At 45.4% G+C, this 22,971-nt stretch overlaps 1 protein-coding gene across 1 annotated transcript in view; it reads right to left on the bottom strand.

Moving 5' to 3' along the window:
• duox (dual oxidase) overlaps positions 1 to 19,672 on the bottom strand; it is a gene marked incomplete at its 5' end in the record, with an annotated part of 82,427 nt that extends 62,755 nt beyond the window's left edge. Inside the window, 8 exons of the mRNA XM_080215995.1 lie at positions 2,297 to 2,393; positions 2,506 to 2,566; positions 5,686 to 5,852; positions 7,463 to 7,664; positions 11,095 to 11,282; positions 13,725 to 13,889; positions 18,046 to 18,129; positions 19,555 to 19,672. Of these exons, the coding sequence (XP_080072121.1) occupies positions 2,297 to 2,393; positions 2,506 to 2,566; positions 5,686 to 5,852; positions 7,463 to 7,664; positions 11,095 to 11,282; positions 13,725 to 13,889; positions 18,046 to 18,129; positions 19,555 to 19,672 (1,082 nt within the window). The remainder of the gene's footprint in view (positions 1 to 2,296; positions 2,394 to 2,505; positions 2,567 to 5,685; positions 5,853 to 7,462; positions 7,665 to 11,094; positions 11,283 to 13,724; positions 13,890 to 18,045; positions 18,130 to 19,554) is intronic.
• Positions 19,673 to 22,971: the final 3,299 nt, after the last annotated feature.

Genomic DNA, 22,971 nt, shown 5'->3' with positions numbered 1-22,971 from the left:
GGTCCCCCCATGCCAACACTATAGTTAAGAAAGCCCACCAATGCCTCCACATTCTCAGAAGACTATGGAAATTTGGGATGTTAGCTATGGCTCTCATCAACTTTTACAGATATCCCAAAGAAAGCATTATTTCTGGTTATATCACTGCTTGGTATGGTCCTGCTCTGTCCAAGATCACAAGGAACTACAAAAGGTTGTGAGTGTAGCCCAATCCATCAAGCAAACCAGTCTCCCATCCATTGACTCTGTCTACACTTCTCGCTGCCTTGGCAAAACAGCCAGCATAATTAAGATAACATAATTAAGAGAAAACATTCTCTCTTCCACCTTCTTACATCGGGAAAAAGATATAAAAGTCTGAGGTCATGTACGAACTAACTCAAGAACTGCTTCTTCCTTGCTGCTGTCAGACTTTTGAATGGACTTACCTTGCATTAAATTGATCTTTCTCTACACCCTAGCTATGACTGCAACACTACATTCTGCACTCTCTGATTTCCTTCTCTATGAACGGTGTGCTTTGTATAGCATGCAAGAAACAATACTTTTCTCTGTATATCAATACATGTGACAATAATAAATGAAATCAAATCAAATCAAAACAGAGGGACCTAGGTGTACAAGTATATAGTTCATTGAAAGTGGTGTCGCAGAGTGGTGAAGAAGGCATATAACACACTGGCCTTCATCGGTCAGGGCACTGAAGATAGGAGTTGGGATATTATGTTGCAGTTTTCTTTGTTCTTTTAGGATGGGGATAGAGGGATATGGTCCCTGGAAGGGTAGGGGGTTTTTGTTCAGTCAGGCAGCATGGTCGGTGCAGGCTTGGAGGGCCAAAGGGCCTGTTGCGGTGCCATAATTTTCTTTGTTCTTTTAGTTGTACAAGTTATTGTTGGTAAGGCTGCGCTTGGAGAGCTGTGTACAGTTTTGGTCACCCTGTTATCGGAAAGAGATTGATAAATTGGAAAGAGTGCAGAGAAGGTTTACGGGAATATTGCCAGGACTAATGGGCCAAGTAATAGGGAGAAGTTGGCCAAGCTAGGAATTTATTCAAAGAACAAAGGACAAAGAAGAGTACAGCACAGGAACAGGCCCTTCGGTCCCCCAAACCTGCGCTGATCATGATGCCTGCCTAAATTAAAACCATATGCATTTACGGAGGCCATATCCTTCCATTCCCATCCTATTCATGTATTTGTCTAGATGCCCCTTAAATGCCGCTATTGTACCTGCTCCCACCTCCTCCCCGGGCAGCGGGTTCCAAACATTCACCACCCTCTGTGTAAAAAAACTTGCCTCACGCATCTTCTCTAAACTCTTCCCCGCACACCTTAAACCCATGTCCACTTGGAACATAGGAGAATGAGGGGTGACCTTACTGTAGGTGGATAAAATCATGAGGGGCATAGATAGGATAAACGCACATAATCTTTATCTCAGGGAAGGGGAATTGAAAACTGGAGGGCATTGGTTTAACGTGAGAGGGGATAGATTTAAAAGGGATCCGAGGGGCGACTTCTTCTGCAGAGCGTGGTGTGTGTATGGAATGAGCTGCCAGAGGAGATGGTTGAAGCGGGTACAATAGCAACATTTAAAAAGCATTTGGAGAAGTACATGGAAGTACTGAATTGGTAACCCTTCCAGGAAGGAGTCAAACACGGCGGCACAGTAGTTGGCACACTGGTACTAGGGCCCCAGGTTCAATGCCAGCCTCAGTCGCTGTCTGTGTGAAGTTGGCACATTCTCCCCGTGTCTGCGTGGGTTTCCTCTGGGTGCTCCGGTTTCCTCGCACAGTCTGAAGATGTTGGGTTAGGTTGATTGGCCATGCCAAATTGACCCTAGTGTCAGGGGCAAATGTGTGGGGTTACGGAAATGGGGCCTGGGTGGGATTGCAGTCAGTGCAGATTTGATGGGCCAAATGGCCTCCTTCTCTACTATAGGGATTCTCTGGGAAAGGATTAGAGGGAAATGCAGGCGACTGGGACCACCTGGCAGGGTATCGTGGACCAGTTGGGCCTGTTTTTGGTCCTGTATTGCTCTATGACTTGTACGCATAGAGTGCAGAAGAAGTCCATTTGGCCAAACTCCACACAGACAGTCACCCAAGGCCGGAAATGAACCCAGGTCCTTGGCACTGTAAGGCAGCAGTGCTAAGCACTGAGCCGCCGTGTTTGACTCTTTCCTGGAAGGGTTATGAATTCAGTCTGGATCTTGAGACATTTGGGGCCAATCAATACCTTATTGAATTATAAAAAAAGCAAATAACCGTTGGCCAGTGACATAGTTTCCTTGTTACCTCATGTAAACTCCTGGTGGTACCATACTGGCAGTGAACCTTATAGCAGCAGCCTGAAACTCTGGTGAGATTCCAGGATCGACAAACTTCTTGTAGCCTATGAAAACCAGAAAATAATTGATAGATTTGAGAAGCCAGAATTGAAAAACAGACAAGTTTTGCTTGTTTAAACTTTTGCAATTGAGATAATCGAGCTGTTGATATCTTACCAGAATAGGCGGGTATGTTTTTCTCCAGATTCGTGGGTAACCACTCATAAAAGACAATGTTCTGCAAATTGAGAGGTCATGGTTAGTCAGAAGGTCGACACTTGGGAGGGAAGCTGTCTACTCATCCCACGGTCTTGGGGAAGCAGCCAGCATAATCAAGGACCCCACGCACACCAGACATAAGGAAATTTGGCATGTCCGCTATGACTCTCACCAACATGTACAGATGCATCATAGAAAGCATTCTTTCTGGTTGTATCACAGCTTGGTATGGCTCCTGCTCTGCCCAAGACTGCAAGGAGCTACAAAAAAATCATGTATGTAGCCCAATCCATCACACAAACCAGCCTCCCAACCATTGACTCTGTCTACACTTTCCACTGCCTCGGAAAAGCAGCTGACATAATTAAGGACCCCACGCACCCCGGACATTCTCTCTTCCACGTTCTTCAGTCGGGAAGAAGGTACAAAAGTCTGAGGTTACGCATCAACCGACTCAAGAACAGCTTCTTCCCTGCTGCCATCAGACTTTTGAATGGACTTACCTTGCATCAAGCTGATCTTTCTCTACACCCTAGTTATAAGAACATAAGAACGTAAGAAATAGGAGCAGGAGTAGGCCAACTAGCCCTTCGAGCCTGCCCCGCCATTCAATAAGATCATGGCTGATCTGTCGTGGCTCAGTTCCACATTCCCGCCCTCTCCCCATAACCCTTAATCCCCCTCTCATCAAAAACCCATCAACCCGCGTCTTAAAAATATTTAGCGAGGCAGCCTCCACCACTTCAACGGGCAGAGAATTCCAGAGATTCACCACCCTTTGAGTGAAGAAATTCCTCCTCAACTCTGTTCTAAACCGCCCCCGCTTTATCTTGAGGCTATGCCCCCTAGTCCTACTATCCTACTATAGTTATGACTGTAACACTACACTCTGCACTCTCTCCTTTCCTTCTCTATGAACGGTATGCTATGTCTGTATAGCACACAAGAAACACTGTACGTTAATACACGTGACAATAATAAAACAAATCAAAACATACTCTCTTCCACCTTCTTCCAAAGCGCGCTGCAGATGCGCCATAGAATGCATCTTTTCTGGATTTATCACAGCTTGATATGGCTCCTGCTCTGACCAAGACCGCAAGAAACTACAAAGCTCAGTCCATCACTTAAACCAACCTCCCATCCATTGACTCCATCTACACTTCCCACTGCCTCGGAAAAGCAGCCAGCTTAATCAAGGACCCCACACACCTCGTACATTCTCTCTTCTGCCTTCTTCCATCGGGAAAAAGATACAAAAGTCTGAGGTCACATACCGACCAACTCAAGACCCTGCTGCCATCAGAGTTTCCAAGGACTACCTTGTATATTAAGCCGATCCTTCTCTGCTCCCTAGCTATGATTGTAACACTACATTCTGCACTCTCTCCTTTCCTTCTCCCCTATGTACTCTATGAAGGGTATGCTTTGTCTGTGTAGCGCGCAAGAAACAATACTTTCCACTGTATCCCAGTGGCAATAATAAATCAAATCAACTCATTTAACATGAGCTGTGAACAGCAAAGGCTGGAATTTTCCAGCTCCAGCTCTGGGGTTTTCCAGAAGAGGTGGCTCGATATTGACGCCAGTGGGATTTTCCAATCCCGCTGAGGTCAATGGCTTTTTCTGTTGCCTGTACTCTCCATTGTCACAAAACACACACTAGAGGGTGGATGATGGGGTGGGGGTGGGGGGTGGGGGTGGGGTGGAGGGGGTTCACCATTGGTTGGGGGGGGTGTTACCATTGGTGGGCCTTGGGCAGAAAAGTTTGGCCTCAGTACTTCTGGGCTAGAGATGTCCTTGGTGCTAGAGGGCACAGAGATTAAACAGGTTTGTCCGAGTCAAAGAATTATTTTCACATTTACCAAGAAAATTGTGCTCATTGAAACAACGTGGGTAACTTTGGCGCACGTCAGATATATGTTTGAGATATGGCACAAGATCTCACTCAGGTGTGACTGGTCGGGAGGTCATTTGCCATGGGCTATAGGAGACTGTAATCATCTCTCTCCATTCGAGAAATTGCATACCTGGGTCCCTGGCATTGTGAGGCAGCAGTGCCAACCACTGTACCACCGTTCCTCCCATGGTGGCCCTATGTAACCATCTAGATCTGATGAAGGGTCATCCATACTCAAAATGTTGGCTCTATTCTCACTCCACAAACACTGTAAGAAGTCTCACAACACCAGGTTAAAGTCCAACAGGTTTATTTGGTAACAAATGCCACTAGCTTTCGGAGCACTGCCCCTTTGTTAGGTGAGTGGGAGTTCTGTTCACGGACGGGGCGTGTGGGGACACGGATTCAGTTTGCAGGGTGGTGATTGGAATGCGAGTCTTTGCAGGTGGTCGGCTGTTGGAGGTGCGGAGAGTGTGAGTGGAGAGGGTGTTGAGCACGGGTTGGGGAGATGTGTATTGTTTCCAGGCGGAACAGTTGGTGGGAGTTTGCGAGCCCGGGCAGGTCGTAGGGGTTAGAGATAGTTAACACGTGTTACATTGCTATCTTGTCACAACACACAACAGCGCTGAGTTGCTGAGCAGAGACTGATAGCCAAGTTCCGCAAACATGAGGAAGGCCTCAACCGGGATCTTGGGTTCATGTCACATCAACATTTTTGAGTTTGTGTCTTTATATGCCCTGTTTGTGAATAGAACTCCCACTCACCTGACGAAGGGGCAGTGCTCTGAAAGCTAGTGTCGTTTGTTACCAGGTTGGACTTTAACCTGGTGTTGTGAGACTTCTTACTGTGTTTACCTCAGTCCAACGCCAACATCTCCACATCAGATCCACAAACATTGCCAGACCTGCTGCGATTTTTCAGCATTTTTCTGATATCATTTCAGATTCCCAATCTGCAGTATTTTCCTTTTATAGCACTGTGGCTGTACCTACACCATCAGGACTGCGGCGGTTCAGGGCAAGCACTTACCACCTTCTCCAGGGACAATTACGAATCGGTAAAAGGAAAACAGGATTTGATAGACGCTTGATGGCTGACACAGACACAATGGGCCAAAGGCCTCTTTCTGGGTGCAGTATGATGGTTTTATAACTGATTTTCCTGCTTTTCGACACCTTAGAGACACTGAGAAAACACAAACCCGCTTTACATTTGCCATTTTTTTCCGGTGAGTTACCTGCAGAGAAGCAATCACCCACTTTCTGGCGTGCTGGAAAATATCTTCATCAGTCCACGAGGGGTTCTGGGCTCCGAATTTGGAAGCCAGGGCATTGTGATACCGGAACCAGATGACGCTCTCCGCCATGATGAATGGGCTTTCATTGGCTATTGCGTTTCCAAAATCTAGAACACAATCAAATTGCCGTTAAACAACTGCTGCGTGCCAGAGTCGCTTTGGAGAGTGCTGCTTTGAAGAGTGTGTGGAGCAGGATACAATCAGGGACAATTTAGCATGGCCAAGCCACCTAACCTGCACATCTTTGGACACTAAGGGGCAATTTAGCATCACAAATCCATCTAACCTGCTTACCTTTGGGCTGTGGGAGGAAATTGGAGCACCCGGAAGAAACCCACGCAGACACAGGGAGAATGTGCAAACTCCACCCAAGCCAGGAATTGAACCTGGGTCCCTGGCGCTGTGAGGCAGCAGTGCTAACCACTGTGCCACCATGTTTGACACCTTTCTGGAAGAGTTGGCTGCCTTCCTTCTTTATGTATGGTACGCTTTGTCTGTAAAGCGCGTAAGAAACAATACTTTTCACTGCATATTAATACATGTGACAATAATAAATCAAATCAAAAAAATGTGCCGGTTAGGAGGATTGGCCATACTAAATTGTCCCTTTGTGTTAGGGGTAAATACGTGAGGTTTCAGGGATAGGGTCTGGTGAGATTGTGGTCAGTGCAGGCTCGATGGGTCAAATGGCCTCCTTCTGCACTGTAGGGATTCTATGATTGTAACATCCTGTGAAAACTGGAGGTGCCACAGAAAACTGACTTTGATTCTATGTGATTAAAAAGTGAAAATTTTGGATAAACGCAGCGCCTGAGACAAAGGTAATGGTTTTGGATCCAAATAATCTAGCTACAATTCTGTCCACAGGTGTTTGTTTTTAATTTGTTCATGGGATATGGGCATCACTGGCTGGATCAACATTTGTCACCCATCCCTAAGTCAACTGGGTGACTTGCTAGGACCATTTCAGAGGGGCAGTTAAGAGTCAACCACATTGCAGTGGGCCTGGAGTCGCAAGTAGGCCAGACCGGGTAAGGACGACAGATTTCCTTCCCTAAAGGACATTGGTAAACCAGATGTGTTTTTCTAACAATCGACAATGGTTTCATGCTCATGGTAAGGGGCAGCGATGGCCTAGTGGTACTATCGATAAACTATTAATCTAGAAACACTCAGCTAATGTTCTGGGGACCCGGGTTCAAATCCTGCCATGGCAGACGGTGGAATTTGAATTCAATAAAAATATCTGGAATTAAGAATCTACTGATGACCATGAAACCATTATCGGAAAAACCCATCTGGTTTACTAATGTCCTTTAGGGAAGGAAATCTGCTGTCCTTACCCGGTCTGGCCTACATGTGACTCCAGAGCCACAGCAATGTGGTTGACTCACAATTGCCAGCTGAACAAGGCCAATTAGGGTTGAGCAGTAAATGATACCCAGCTAGCAATGGCCATGTCCCATGACTTAATAAAAAAAAATAGACTTTTAATTCCAGATCTTTATTGAATTCAGATTTCACCATCTGCCATGGTAGGATTTGAATCCAAGTCACCAAATCATTATCTGGGATCTGTGGGATACTAGTCCAGTGATAAAGCACTATGCCAAAGCTGTAGACAGTTGGTTTCTCAATACAAATCTGGTCAGTTTGGTTCCCCTGTACGAGGTTAGTCATTGTAAATTTGCACAAATTTACAATGTTGAATATTTACCGTAAAATCCTTGGAGTCCAGTCTGGCCGGTGGATGGGTCTGGAGGATTCCACATCGGCAACTTCCCAGTGCTTGGTTTGGGAAGCAGTGGGTCCGAGCCAGAAGCAAGGCGGCCACCAGAAAAAGAGCGTAGTTCATCACACCAAGAATGAGAAGATCCATAGATGGAGCTTCCATCAATCCAGGCAGTAACTTCATTGACCTGTTAGAAATCACCAGGAACAAATCAAAATTAGTTAGCAATTTCCAAAGATGAAGGGAAATGTTGCAAGGTCCACCAGATCTACTTCTCTCCTGGCGCAATGTTCAACTCTTTATTCATCTGTCTATCCCTGATACAACCTGCTCCCTTCCATCTTTGCCCTCCTTTTAGGAGCTACATTTGCTAGTCATCCTTTCACCCTTCATTCCAGCCCCAATAATCATAGAATCCTACCATGCAGAAGGAGGACATTTGGCCCATTGAGTTTGTATGAACCACAATCCCACCCAGGCCCTGTCCCCATAACCCCACACATTTACCCAGCTAGTCTCCCTGACACTAAGGGGCAATTTAGCATGGCCAATCCACTTAAACCGCTTATCTTTGGACTTGTGGGAGGAAACCAGAGCACCCAGAGGAAACCCACAGAGACATAGCGAGACACCAGAGTAACGTGTGCAGACTCCGCACAGACAGTGACCCAAGCCAGGAATTGAAGCCGGGTCCCTGGCACTGGGAGGCAGCAGTGCTAATCATTGCTGTAGTTAGGGTACCAGAGCAGAAGCCCCAAAGTATGCTATGAAGCCTGACTAGACCCCAACATTTTATTTTTGTTTTGACCTTAGTAAGAGGATAATGTGTTTCACTCCAGTAAAATATAATGTATTCTATTGACACATCAGGAAGCTTGTATTAACACAAACTTTATTTAACAATAAAGTTTAACTATAACAAATTAATTACCTTCACTTTTACCCATTGAAATGCTTAAACATACAACTCTTAACTGCTAACCTATCTCTGTTAGTTTCTTTTTATAGACTTAAACACCTCTTCAAAATTAGTTGGTGACACACAGACTTACGTGCTTGCACTTGTTAACAGGTATAGTTTCTTGTACACCTCTGAAGAGTGAAACAGAGAGAAAGAGAGAGACCTCTTGCCTCTTTCAGGATCAGGTAGAAACTGAGTGTTTTAAAATAAGACAGCACTTTGTGTTTTTCCTGCACTCTGCCCATTCACAGAACTCTGTATCTGCCAATCAACCAAAATCCAACTCTCAAAGCGCAGGGGAAAAGCCAAAAGAAACAAAAATGCATTCACTGAGATTAAAACAAATTCATTCCCACTTAAAAACAATCATTACCCTGCATTCTCAACATGGGCACAGTGGTTAGCACTGCTGTCTCACAAAGCCAAGGACCCGGGTTCGATTCCCAACTTGGATTACTGTGTGTGTGGAGTTCTCCCCGTGTCTGCTTGTGTTTCCTCCGGGTGTTCTGGTTTCCTCCCACAGTCCAAAGGTGCGCAGGTTAAGTGAATTGGCCAAGCTAAATTATCTTTCGGTGTACCTGAACAGGCACTGAAGCGTGGTGACTAGGGGATTTTCACAGTAACTTTATTGTGGTGTGAATGTAAGCCTACATGTAACTAATAAATAAACTTTTATGTGAGCTGCCTGGCATAGACAAATCAGCACCATGTAAACAGAGATGAATTTTAAACATTCCCCCTACAAGAAATATGATATAAAGGCATTTCTTAAAGGCGCAGTATCATCACATAGTGGGTCATGTGCCAAAATTCTACTGGCTTCAAATTAATGTACTAAATTCTCAGTCCTTCAGCCTCAACTCCAGAAGTAGATGTCTTATAACCAAGCAAACGTTTTCATGACTAATATTGAAAGTAACTGTGTATGTAAATCAACATAAAAGTTAGGCTAATAATGGAATAATTTAAAATAAATCATTTGCAATAAGGCTTGTATATCCAACCTCACACTGAAAAAAAAAATTAAGAGGCTTCGCATTTCCCATCTCTTTTTTTTGCTCTCAGTGCTATCTCAATAGCTTCACAAAGAATTATTTCATTTCATGCACAGTGACTCTTATTACAGGTGCAAATGTGCAGCAGGACTGAAGGAATTTAAGGCATTAAAACATAGAAAATAGGTGCAGGATTTGGCCATTCGGCCCCTCGATTCCGCACTGTCAGAATGTAACCAGCCACAACTTTGTATCAGATGTAATGTGGCCAATGGTAACAAGCTGTAAGGGTCAGCTGGCCCAATAAACCATGGAACCAATCACAGTATGATTGATGGTCAGCTGACTCACTATAAATAAGAACCTGTTGGGAATTGTGGGGAGCTTGGATTGGCCCAGGGCGTGGTCCCAAGTTCGGGTTAATGAAATTTCTTTATTAAACCCTGTCTTTGATTTATAAGTTGGAGTAAATTTTGTTTTTTTTATTGTCTGCATTTGAAGAGTTCCTTCTGGAGAAACATACCCCACCATATGGACGGTAGCACAGTGGTTAGCACTGCTGCTTCACAACTCCAGGGACCTGGGTTCGAGTCCCAGCTTGGGTCACTGTCTGTGTGGAGTTTACACATTCTCCCTGTGGTCTGTGTGGATTTCCTTCGTGTGTTCCGGTTTCCTCCCACAGTCCAAAGGTGTGCAGGCTAGTTGATTGGCCATTCTAAATTGCCCTTAGTGTCCCGGGATGCATAGGTTAGAGGGATTAGTGGGTAAATATGTGGGGATAGGGCCTAGGCGGGGTAATGGTTGGTGCAGACTCGATGGGCCAAATGGCCTGTTTCTGCACTGTAGGATTCCATATGTATTCTATTCAATATGACCATGGCTAACCATGCACTTTAAGTATCTCAGTCCCACTTTCTCTCCAGACCCTTTGATCCCTTTAGTTCAAGGGCCACAGCACCTTCCAAACCTATGACCACTTCCACCTCGAAGGACACATGGGATACATGTGGAACACCACCAACTGCAAGTTCCCCTCCAAGCTACTCACCATCCCAACTTGGAAATATATCGGCCGTTCCTTCGCAGTCACTGGGTCAAAATCCTGGAATCCCCTCCCTAATGGCATTGTGGGTCAACCCACAGCACATGGACTGCAGCGATTCAAGAAGGCAGCTCACCACCACCTTCTCAAGGGGCAACTAGGGAAGGGCAATAAATGCTGGCCCAGCCAGCGACACCCATGTCCCCCAAATGAATAAAAGAAATACAGCTCCCTCTTGAACATATCTAAAGACCTGGCCCCTAACAGCTTTCTGTGATCATGAATTCCACAGGTTCACAACCCTCTGAGTGAAGAAGTTCTTTCTCATCTGTCCTGAATGGCTTGTCCCTTATTCTTGGACTGTCACCCTCCTGGTTCTGGACTTCCCCAATATTGGGAACATTCTTCCCGCGTCTGGCATGTTCCAGTCCCATCAGGATTTTGTATGTTTCCCCTTTCATTCTGCTAAACTCCAGTGAGTACAAGACCAGTTGACCCAGTCTCTCTTCATGTGTCAATCCTTAGGGACGGGCACTTGGTAAGGTATTTTCGATTGGTATGCGTTTGTTAAAGGTTCAGACTGCATTGCTTTCCCTTCTTCTCTACACACTCCTCTTACCTGTATCCGTGGGTTGTTGGGGCTGTGTCCTGAGTGGCTGTCCCACTCACTTCGTTCAAATAGTAGCCTCACGTTGTCCGTCCCATTGGGGTCAAACACTGAGTCACCGTGTGGAATTGGAACATTCATAAACTCAGGAGGGCAGGCCGAGTATCTTGTGTCCAGAATCTCATGCATGACATGGTAACCTGTGGAAGTTTGGAATAGGTTAGTTATCCCATCAGCTCTCTTAGAACTTCATTGAATCCCTACAGTACAGAAGGAAACCATTCAACCCATCAAACCTGTATCATCCTCAATCCCACCCAGGCCCTATTCCTGTAACGCCATGAATTTACCCTGCTAGTCCCCCTGACTAAGGGGTAATTTAGCATGGCCAATCCACCTAAACTACACATCTTTAGACACTAAGGGACAATTTAGCATGGGCAATCCACTTAACCTGCACATCTTTGGATACTAAGGGACAATTTAGCATGGGCAATCCACTTAACCTGCACATCTTTGGATGCTAAGGCACAATTTAGCATGGGCAATCCACTTAACCTGCACATCTTTGGATACTAAGGGACAATTTAGCATGGGCAATCCACTTAACCTGCACATCTTTGGATGCTAAGGCACAATTTAGCATGGGCAATCCACTTAACCTGCACATCTTTGGATACTAAGGGACAATTTAGCATGGGCAATCCACTTAACCTGCACATCTTTGGATGCTAAGGCACAATTTAGCATGGCAATCCACTTAACCTGCACATCTTTAGACACTAAGGGACAATTTAGCATGGCCAATCCATCTAACCTGCACATCTTTAGACACTAAGGGACAATTTAGCATGGCCAATCTATCTAACCTGCACATCTTTGGATACTAAGGGACAATTTAGCATGGCCAATCCATCTAACTTGCACATCTTTAGACACTAAGGGGCAATTTAGCATGGCAAATCCATCTAACCTGCACATCTTTAGACACTAAGGGACAATTTAGCATGGCCAATCCATCTAACCTGCACATCTTTAGACACTAAGGGACAATTTAGCATGACCAATCCACCTAACCTGCACATCTTTGAGTGTGGGAAAAAAATCGGAGCACCCGGAGGAAACCCACGCAAACACGGGGAGAATGTGCAAACTCCGCACCGACCCAAGGCCAGAATTGAACCTGGGACCATGGCGCTATGAGGCAGTAGTGCTAACCACTGTGTCACTCATTTAAAAACAAATTATAAGCTGGTAATAAAGGCAAATCACAACAGATGCTGAAACTCTGAAACAAATACAGAAAATGCTGGATAGATTCAGCAGGTCTGGCAGTGTCTATGGAGAGAGAAACGAAAGTTAATGGCTGGGCTTTTCCGACCACACTCGTCACAACATCGGAAAATTCTGTCTGAGGTCAACAGATAGTCCGTGCCTCTCCTGCTATAATTCCCGTTCAATGTTTTGTGTCCATATGAGGCGGCACGGTGGCACAATGATTAGCGCTGCTGCCTCACAGCACCAGGGACCTGAGTTCGATTCCCAGCTTGGGTCACTGTCTGTGTGGAGTTTGCACATTCTCCCCGTGTCTGCGTGGGTTTCCTTCGGGTGCTCCAGTTTCCTCCCACAGTCAGAAGAAGTGCTGGTTAGATTGATTGCCACGCTAAATTCTCCCTTACACTCCTGGGATGTGTAGGTTAGAGGGATAAATGCGTACGGTTGACGGGATAGGGCCTGGAGTGGGATTGTTGTCAGTGCAGACTCGATGGGTCAAATGGCCTCCTTCTCCACTGTAAGGTTTCTATGGTTTCAATGACTCTACTACCTAGTACCAACCTATAGAAGAGTTATACCGAGGTAAAACGTTAACTCTGTTTCTCTTTCCACAGTTGCTGCCAGACCTGCTGAGTTTATCCAGCAATGTCCTGTTTTTATTTATTGTGAATGGTTAATTCCTGTTCAAAGAGCAACACAGTTGACACAGTGGCACAGTGGTTAGCACCAGGAAACCCAGGTTCAATTCCCGGGTTGGGTCACTGTCTGTGTGCAGTTTACACATTCTCCTTGTATCTGCGTGGGTTTCCTCCGGGTGCTCCGGTTTCCTTCCAGAATCCAAAGATGTGCGGATTAATTCGATTGGCCGTGCTAAATTGCCCCATTGTGTTCAAAGATATGAAGGTTAGGTGGAATGGCCATGCTAAATGTGTGGAGTTAAGGAGAGCCTGAGTGGGATGCTCTTTCAGAGAGTCGGTGCAGGCTCGATGGGCTGAGTGGCCTCTTCCTGCACTGTAGGGATTCCATGGTTCTTCTCTGATTATAAACTGAGGCACAAGACTCAAGATTGCTTTCAGAAGCGAGACAGGAGTGAAGTGGTAAATCCCAAATATACAGCTTGAATAGATACACGCAGTGACAAATATAGGGGTGGTCACTGTCCAGTTCTATTAAGCGGATCAGCAAAAGAGATTGAATGAATCAAGGAGAAAGGTTTCCTCTGGTCAGTGTAGGTGTAATAATTGTGGGGGTGAAGGTTTTGTAATTAGATTGAAAGCCCAACTAGATTCAGACAGCAACCCGAGGCAGCTCCTTCCCACGTTCCCACGATCGGAGCTGCCGGTATCCTCACATCTCGCTGTCCTTACCAAAGAAGACACTCAGCACAGTCTTATTGTCATTGGATTGAAGTCCTGATGTTCCATTTGAGATTAGATTACTGATGATCCGTGCGTTGGGGACTTCCGGCTCCCTCAAAGCCCGGTAAACTCCATCAGCATAACGAGCAGGCAACAGGCGCACAAAAGGAGATCCTGCAGATAAAACAGCGACCTTCAGACAACAGCCACAAGGAGGGCATTTTGTTTTTAAGTTTATTTGTTACTGTCACAAATAGGCTCACATTAATACTGCAATGAATTTACTGTGACAATCTCCTAATCGCCACACTCCGATGCCTGTTTGGGTACATTGAAAAGTTTGTTAGTGTCACAAGTAGGCTTACATTAACGCCGCAATGAAGTTACTGTGAAAATCCCTCATGCGCCACACTCCGGCACCTGTTCGGAAAATTTAAGGAAAATTTTCTAAGGGAAAATTTAAAGTTTATTAGTGTCACAAGTAGGCTTACATTAACGCTGCAATGAAGTTACTGTGAAAATCCCCTAGTCGCCACACTCTGGTGCCTGTTCGGGTACACTGAGGGAGACTTTAATATGGCCAATGCACACAAGCAGCACATCCTTTGGACTGTGGGAGGAAACCGGAGCACCCGGAGGAAACTGATGCAGACACGGGGAGAACGTGCAGACTCCAGACAGACAGTGACCCAAGCCGGGTCCCTGGCGCTGTGAAGCAGCAGCGCTAACCACTGCGCCACCGTGCCACCCTTTTGACTAAAAATGTGCTATAATGAATATATCCTTGCAGTCTGTTCCATTAGAAATAAGCAGATCGTGGAGAGCAATAGGGGGAGTAAGTTTCCGTGAATAGTCCATAAACAAACGCCCATCACACTGGGGACTTACTAAGAATGGGAGTTGGCTGAAATATAGAAACTAGAAGCAGGACTAGGCCATTTGGCCCTTCATACCTGCTCCACCATTCATTTTAATCATGGCTGACCATCGAATTCAATATTCTCATCCCATCTTCTAGAAACATAGAAAACGAGGTGGTTTAATCTCAGATATACAGCACAGCGCACTGGGCTGGATTGAGACACGTAACAACAAGAGTCACCATCGTCATTTGATCCCTGAGTTACCACACTCTCTGCTGTAGGCTGTTCACCTTCCTTCTCCACACGGTGGCACAGTGAGTTAGCACTGCTGCCTCCCCAGCGTCAGGGACACCGGTTCGATTCCCCACTTGGGTCACTGTCTGTTTGGAGTCTGCACATTCCCCCTGTGTCTGCGTGGGTTTCCTCCGGGTGCTCCGGTTTCCTCCCACGGTCCAGAGATGTGCAGGTTAGGTGGACTGGTCATGCTAAATTGCTCCTTCGTGTCAGGGGGGTTAGCAGGGTAAATATGAGGGGTTGTGGGAGTAGGGTCTGTGTGGGATTGTTGTCGGTGCAGAAGCGATGGGCCGAATGGCCTCCTTCTGCACTATAGGGATTCTTTGATTCACTATGTCTTGCATTGAGCTGAGACTATGTCTTGCGTTGAGCTGAGACACAGCAGGTCGTCACCCCTTGCTGCTGCCAATTGTCTGCCTGTCACTACCTCAGACTAAAAGCCCCGTTCACATTGCAAAGTCCAATCTTTCAATAAAAGACACGGAGGTGGTTTAAGGTGAGCAGTTGTACCAATGCGAAAGGGAGGAGATGGTGACATTGGTGGGGATGTCACTGGATTATTAATCTGGACACCCAGACTAATATCTCAGGGACGTGGGTTCAAATCCTACCACCGCAACTGGTGGAGTTTAAATTCACAGAAATATAAAAGATAGGAGCAGGAGGAGGCCATTTGGCCCTTCGAGTCTGCTCAGCCATTCATCACAATCATGGCTGATTGTCCAACTCAATAGCCTAATCCTGCTCTCTCCCCATAACCGTCGATCCCACTCACCCCTAGTACTATATCCAGCCGCCTCTTGAATATGTTCAATTAATAAAATCTGGATTTGAAAGCTAGGTTTGAGATTTCACCCTCGTGCCAGGTGCACAGAGTTGGGAGAATTCTCAGCTCCATAAACCCGATTCCTGAAGAAGTGCCCCGTGCAATCGGATTTTTTTGTTCCGGGCTGGGCTGGGGTGGGAAGGGGAGGTTTGTTTGGAGCTGTCAGTAACTCATCTTCTGATTCCCCAGAACTTGTCCACCATCTACAAGGCAGAGGACAGGAGTGTGATGGAATAGTCCCCACTTGCCTGGATGGGTGCAGCTCCAACAACACTCGAGAAGTTCAACATCATCCAGGACAAAGCAGCCCCGCTCGCCTGGCACCCCATCCACTGCTATAAACATTTGCTCTCTCCACCACCGACACATAGGGTGTACCATCTACAAGATGCACTGTAGCAACTCGCCTTCAACAACACCTTCCAAACCTGTGACCTCCACCATTTAGAAGGACAGAGGCAACAGACACATGGGAACACCACCACCTGTGAGCTCCCCTCTAAGCCACTTACCATCCTACTTGGAGATATATCACCATTCCTTCACTGTGACAGGGTCAAAATTCTGGAACTCACCCCCCCCCCGCCACACACATTGTGGGTGACCCTACATGGACTGCAGTGGTTTAAGACAATGGCTCACCACCCCACCTCCTCACAGGCAATTAGGGATGAACAATATATGTTAACCTAGTAAGAAGTCTCGCAGCACCGGGTTAAAGTCCAACAGGTTTATTTGGAAACACGAGCTTTTGGAGCATTGCTCCTTCTTCGGGTGAGTCCCCTGATAAAGGAGCAATGCTCTGAAAGCTCATAATTCCAAATAAACCTGTTGGACTTTAATCTGGTGCTGTGAGACTTCCTCTTATGCCCACCCCAGTCCAACGCCGGCATCTCCACCTTATGTTAGCCTAACTAGTGAAGCCTGCATCCCATGAGCGACTTTTTTTTAAAAAATCAACCAGTGAATAGACAGGTACCCTACTGTGATAACAATAGGTTGTGAAATCAGTCATGTAGCATTAATAACTGATGTAACTCAAATAACTGATGTAACTCAAGAAGCAGGATTTTAGAACGTGACTGATACGAAGGCATTGGGGAGTGCATACCGACTAAAGCTAATAACATATCCAATTGAAGATCATATTCAAGGTCTACTCATTTCATATTGAGCGTCACCAATATTAATGTTGAACCTAAATGTTTTGAACTATTTTAAACTGCAGCACAATTCTATATACAGCACTATGGATCCAAGTTCGATTCCTGGCTTGGGTTACTGTCTGTACAGAATTGGCACTGTAATAACTCTATGGAGGCATAGGTCCCGTCACCAGGTTACTTTATTTACACCACATATCTGTACACAACCAGCTCTCCAGTTGCTCCCTGCTGAATGCAGCCTGGGAGTCTGACACACCTGCATTAAATAGGGAGCATGAGGCTCCCTGATTTAGCCATCAATTAGCACTCATCAGGAAGTTCATGCTCGAGCAAACCAACCTCATTAGCCTGGCTGAAGTCATCACAGGCACATTCTCTAGTTGCTCTCCACCTGGAGGGCAATGAGATATGACTGTGCCTGGTGGAAATGAGTCAGAAACAATCTTAAAAGAAGCGGTGACTAAACAGCAACGGAGCAAGATTCTGGACAAGTTTTTCCAGCGGGTGTTAGTGCAGGTACGAAGGCAGAACATGACGTGTGCCCGAATATTGTGGAATCCCTCCATTGTGAAGACAGACTCATTCTGTAGTCAGTACTCTGCCCATTGGTCCCCAGACCCAAACATCCATTGGTCGCCGTGGGGACGGACAGCAAGGGTTAATGAGCAATTTGCTCCTGAGAGCGTCATGAGTGAGTTTCAATCTATCCTCATAATAACCACACACACAAACTTTAAAAGGAGGATAAGGCAGTGAAGTTTTGGCTTCCCATGGAAAATGTCACCACCCCCATTTCTCCACCCCCACTCTACCTTCTGAGAGCAAACTCAGCACGGTGACACAGTGGTTAGCACTGCTGCCTCACAGCGCCAGGGATCGGGATTCGATTCTCGGCTTGGGTCACTGCCTGTATGGAGTTTGCACATTCTCCCCATGTCTACATGGGTTTCCTTCGGGTGCTGCAGTTTCCGCCCACAGTCTGAAAGACGTGCTGGTTAGGGTGTTAAATTCTCCCTCAGTGTACCCAGACAAGTGCCGGAGTGTGGCGATGAGGAGGTTTTCACAGTAACATCATTGCAGTGTTAATGTGAGCTGACTTGTGACATAAATAAACTTGAAACTTAAACTATTAGTTGCTTGTGAATCAAAACTAAGGAATTGTTCAGGAGATTGTGTCTTACCCGCTGACCCTCGATTCTGAAAGGCAAGATTGTTGTACCATCCATCGTATCTCTGTATCTCCCAGTTAATATTATTCTGAGTGGCTTGGGGGAGAAAAAGCATTCAATTATTCGGGAGAAAGTCCTTGGATTAATCACTTGAATTAAACACATTTCACATGAAAAGATTAAAGGTTGACAAATGAAACCTACACATCGTGATCTGCTTAGTAAGGGAATCAAAATGTTCATGTGAGAAAAATGATTTATAAATCACTGAACAATAATGGGACTTTTAAAAAAATTGAAAATATTTGTAATACAATTAATATTTGAAGGGGTAAAGATTGCAGGATTATGGGGAGTGAACATGGGTGGCACGCTGGCACAGTGGTTAGCATTCTGCCTCACAACGCCAGCGACCCAGGTTCAATTCCTGGCTTGGGTTACTCTCTGTGTGGAGTTTGCACATTCTCCCTGTGTCTGCGTGGGTTTCCTCCGGGTGCTCCAGTTTCTTCCCACAGTCCATAGATATGCGGGTTAGGTGGATGGGCCATGCTAAATTGACCCTAGTGTCAGGGGAATTAGCAGGGTAAATGTGTGGGTTTACGGGAATGGGGCCTGGATGGGATTGTAGTCGGTACAGATTTGATGGGCCAAATGGCCTCCTTCTGTACTGTAGGGATGCTATGAAGATATAAGGTTTTCAAGGAGGCTTTGAGAGGGTAGATGCCGAGAGGTTGGTTTCCCCTTGTGGGAGAGTCTGGATCCAGAGGGCATAATCTCAGAGTAAAGGGGTCACCCACTGAAGACAACCAGTAAGGGAATTGAGAGTTATGGAGATAAGGCAGGAAAGGGGGAGTTGACCATTAGTATATCAGAGCAGACATGAAGGCGGCACAGTGGTTAGCACTACTGCCTTACAGCACCAGGGACCTGGGTTTGACTCCTGGCTTGGGTCACTGTCCGTGCAGAGTCTGCACATTCTCCCCATGTCTGTGTGGGTTTCCTCCAGGTGCTCCGGTTTCCTTCCATGCTCCAAAAATGTGTGGGTTAGGTAGATAGGACATGCTAAATTGCTCTTTAGTGTCCCAAGATATGCAAGGTAAGTGTGTTGGCCGTGCTAAATTGCCACCTTAGTGTCCAAAGATGTGTAGGTTAGGTGGATTGGCCATGCTAAATTATCCTTTAGTGTCCAAGATGTGTAGGTTAGGGGGATTAGAGGAGTAAATATGCGAGGTTATGGGTATAGGGTCTGGGAAAGATGCTTTATTGGAGACTCAGTGCAGAAACAATGGGCCGAATGGCCTCCTTCTATATTATAGGGATTCTATGATCTCAGAATGGCAGAGCAGACATGATGGGCCAAATGGCCTACTTCTGCTTCTATGTCTTATGGTCAGCTAAGTAACTGGATAGGTCCACCAAAGAGCTAGCATGAGCACTTTTGGCAGAATGGCCTCTTTCTGTACTGCATCATGCTATGACTAAATCCATTCCCTTATCTGGACAGAGGGGTTTATTACTTACAGCTGAGTGTGAGCAGAGAGAGGTGAATCCATCCACTCATCAATAGTCTCCACAGGATGGTTGGTGCCATGCCTGGAAGCCACTCCTCCCCTTCTGACAGGGCACTGGTCCTCCCAGATGTGGTTCACTTCTAGTCACAAAGCGCCTCGAGACCTGGAAGTAATCCAATACGGGAATAGTTAAATAAAAAAGGGCAGGGACAGAGATTGCGAAATCTCCGTGTCATTTCTTGGCCACTTGTCTCCATAAGAAGACTCACAACACCAGGTTAAAGTCCAAATAAACCTGCTGGACTTTAACCTGGTGTTGTGAGTCTTCTTACTATGTTTACCCCAATCCAACGCTGGCATCTCCACATCATCACTTGTCTCCACCCAGATATTTGTTGTTGGATGATCTCCTTGGGAATTAATCACTACAGGTTTTGATTTCAAGTTAGTTTCCAGTTGGATATGGACCAGATCCGCTTGCCCAGACTCAGCACGGCCTAGATTGGTACATCAGTCAGAAAATACCCAAGTGAGGAAGGATGCACTGTGAAAAACCACAAACTCGGATTAAATTAACCATTTGCTTCAAAATTAAACTCTGGGATGAACAGAAGGAAGAAAGACTATTTTATTTTTAACTGTCGGTTAAAATAGGGCTGCTGAAGTTGTAAGATTGGATGGCACGGTGAGATCATGGTTAGCACTGCTGCCTCACAGCGCCAGGGACCCGGGTTTGGTTCCCAGCTTGGGTCACTGCCTATGTGGAGTCTGCACCTTCTCCCCGTGTCTGCGTGGGTTTCCTCCGGGTGCTCTGGTTTCCCCCCCCCACAGTCCAAAAGACATGCTGGTTAGGGTGTATTAGCCATGCTAAGTTCTCCCTCAGTGTACCCGAATAGGCGTCGGAGTGTGGCGACTAGGGGATTTTCACAGTAACTTCATTGCAGTGTTAATGTAAGCCAACTTGTGACACTAATAAGTGAGCTTTTCTGACAGGGCCACTGGCCCCCAGATGTCATTCAGTTTTGATTTCAAAGCGCATCAAAACTTGAAAATCATTGACCTGAAGAAAAGATACTTTTCGCAGGGAATAGGGGCAGGGATTTTCACCCGCAGATGATGGGACTTCCTTTAAAAACACACCTGGGTTGAAATGTGATTCCTGGTCGGCCGATGGAATGTTTATCAGGATTTGACACTGGGACCAGTACAATGAACCACCTCAAAGTAGCTGGATTGACTAATTAACCCTTAGGTGACTCACACCGTACTAGCATTGATTGGATTTAGTTTATTATTGTCACATGTGTTGGGATACCGTGAAAAGCATTATTTCTTGTGCGCTATACAGAGCATACCATTCATAGAGTACATGGGGGAGAAGGAATCCTTGTCATATGCATTAACATACAGTGAAAAGTTTTTTTTTGTGTGCTATACAGACAAAGCATACCGTTCATAGAGTACACAGGGGAGAAGGAATACTTGTCACATGTATTGGTATACGATGAAAAGTATTGCTTCTTGCATGCTATGCGGACAAAGCATACCATTCACAGTGAAGGAAATGAGAGAGTGCAGAATGTAGTGTAATAGTCAAAGCTAAGATGCAGAGAAAGATCAATTTAATATAAGATAGGTTCATTCAAAAATCTGATGGCAGCAGGGAAGAAGCTGTTTTTGAGTCAGTTGGTACGTGACCTCAGACTTTTGTATCTTTTTCCCGATGATAGAAGGTGGGAAACAGAATGCCTGGAGTGTGTGGCGTCCTTGATTAAACTGGTTGCTTTTCCGAAGAAATGAGAAGGGTAGAAGGAGTCAATGGACGGGAGGTTGGTTTGTGTGATGGATTGGGGGAATATCGCATTCAAACACTTCTAGTGAACTATCCCAGCAATGCGAAGATGTGCAGGTTAGGTGGATTGGCCATACTAAACTGCCCCTTAGTGGCCAAGGATGAGTAGGTTAGGTGGATTGGCCATGCTGAATTACCCCATAGCGTCCAAAGATGTGCAGGTTAGTTGGATTGATAATGCTAAATTGGTCCTTAGTGTCCAAAGATGTGGAGGTTAGGTGGATTAGCAGGATAAATATCTATGGTTATAGGAATAGGGCCTGGATGGGATGATCTGTCAGAGAGTCGTTGCAGACTCGATGGGCCAAATGACCTCCTTCTACACTGTAGGGATTCTAGATTCCAATATAATGGAAGTGTTACACAAACTGTCCATTGCAACTCCACAAATCCAACCTCTTCTGAAAAGAGTTCTATTTCTGAACCAAATAATGGACCAAGTGATGGAATTATTAAAGAAAATGCCATAGTAATTATGTCACACTCCAGGATTTAAATCAATGTTTTGAGTGTCGTATTTTATTATTTAATGACACCCCCAATCCTGTATATATCTAACACGTCGGCAATATAAAAAACATTTACAAAATCTGTGAATACAATATAGAAAATGTAACATTTTCCTTAATATATGTAACAAAACATTACATAAATAATGCCTTATAATTCAACTATGTATATGATACTATATAAATGTATAGATAGAATGTGTAAAATAATATATATATTTGTTTAATTTGCACTACATTCTCCCTTCCTTCCTTCTCCCCATGGCACAATGGTTAGCATTGCTGCCTCACAGCACTGGGGACCCCAGTTTGATCCCCAGCTCGGGTCACTGTCTGTGTGGAATTTGCACATTGTCTACGTGGGTTTCCTCCGGCTTCCTTCCACAGTCGAATGATGTGCTGGTGTTTGGTGCATTGGTCATACTATATTCTCCCGCAGTGTATCCGGACGGGCGCCGGAGTGTGGCAACTCGGGTGTTTTCACAGTAACTTTGCTACAGTGTGAATGCAAGCCTTACTTGTGACTAATAAACAAACCCTATGAACGGTATGCTTTGTCTGCATAGCGCGCAAGAAACAATACTTTTCACTGTATCCCAGTACATGTGACAATAATAAATCAAATCAGTGCTAGTGCAGTGTGGGTCACCTAAGGGTTAATTAGTCTTTAAAGTTAACACCAGTTACTTTGAGGTGGTCCACTGTACTGGTCCCAGTGTCAAATCCTGATCAAATTTCCATCGACCGAGCAGGAACCCCATTTCAACCCAGGAGTGTTTTGAAAGGAACTCCCATCATCTGCTGACGATGATCCCAGCTCTTATTCCCTGTAGGAACTATTTTTTTTTAGATCAATGATTGCTTTTAAATCTTGGGGTGTTTTGAAATTGGAACCGAATGACATCTGGGGACCAGTGGCCCCAGCAGAGGTAAAAGATTCTCAACCTTCCAACTCCTGCAACCCTATCTTGACTTTGCAATTCAAAAATAAATCTTTCTTCCATTTCTTTTATCCCAGAGTTTAATTTTGAAGCAAATAGTTCAATTTAATTTGTGTTTATTGTTT

The sequence above is a fragment of the Carcharhinus amblyrhynchos genome, chromosome 32, assembly GCF_965287045.1.
Source record: "Carcharhinus amblyrhynchos chromosome 32, sCarAmb.v2.hapA, whole genome shotgun sequence".
Taxonomy (NCBI): Eukaryota; Metazoa; Chordata; class Chondrichthyes; order Carcharhiniformes; family Carcharhinidae; genus Carcharhinus; species Carcharhinus amblyrhynchos.
The sequence above is the reverse complement of the archived record's forward strand: the minus strand, read 5'-3'. Positions and strand labels throughout refer to the sequence as shown.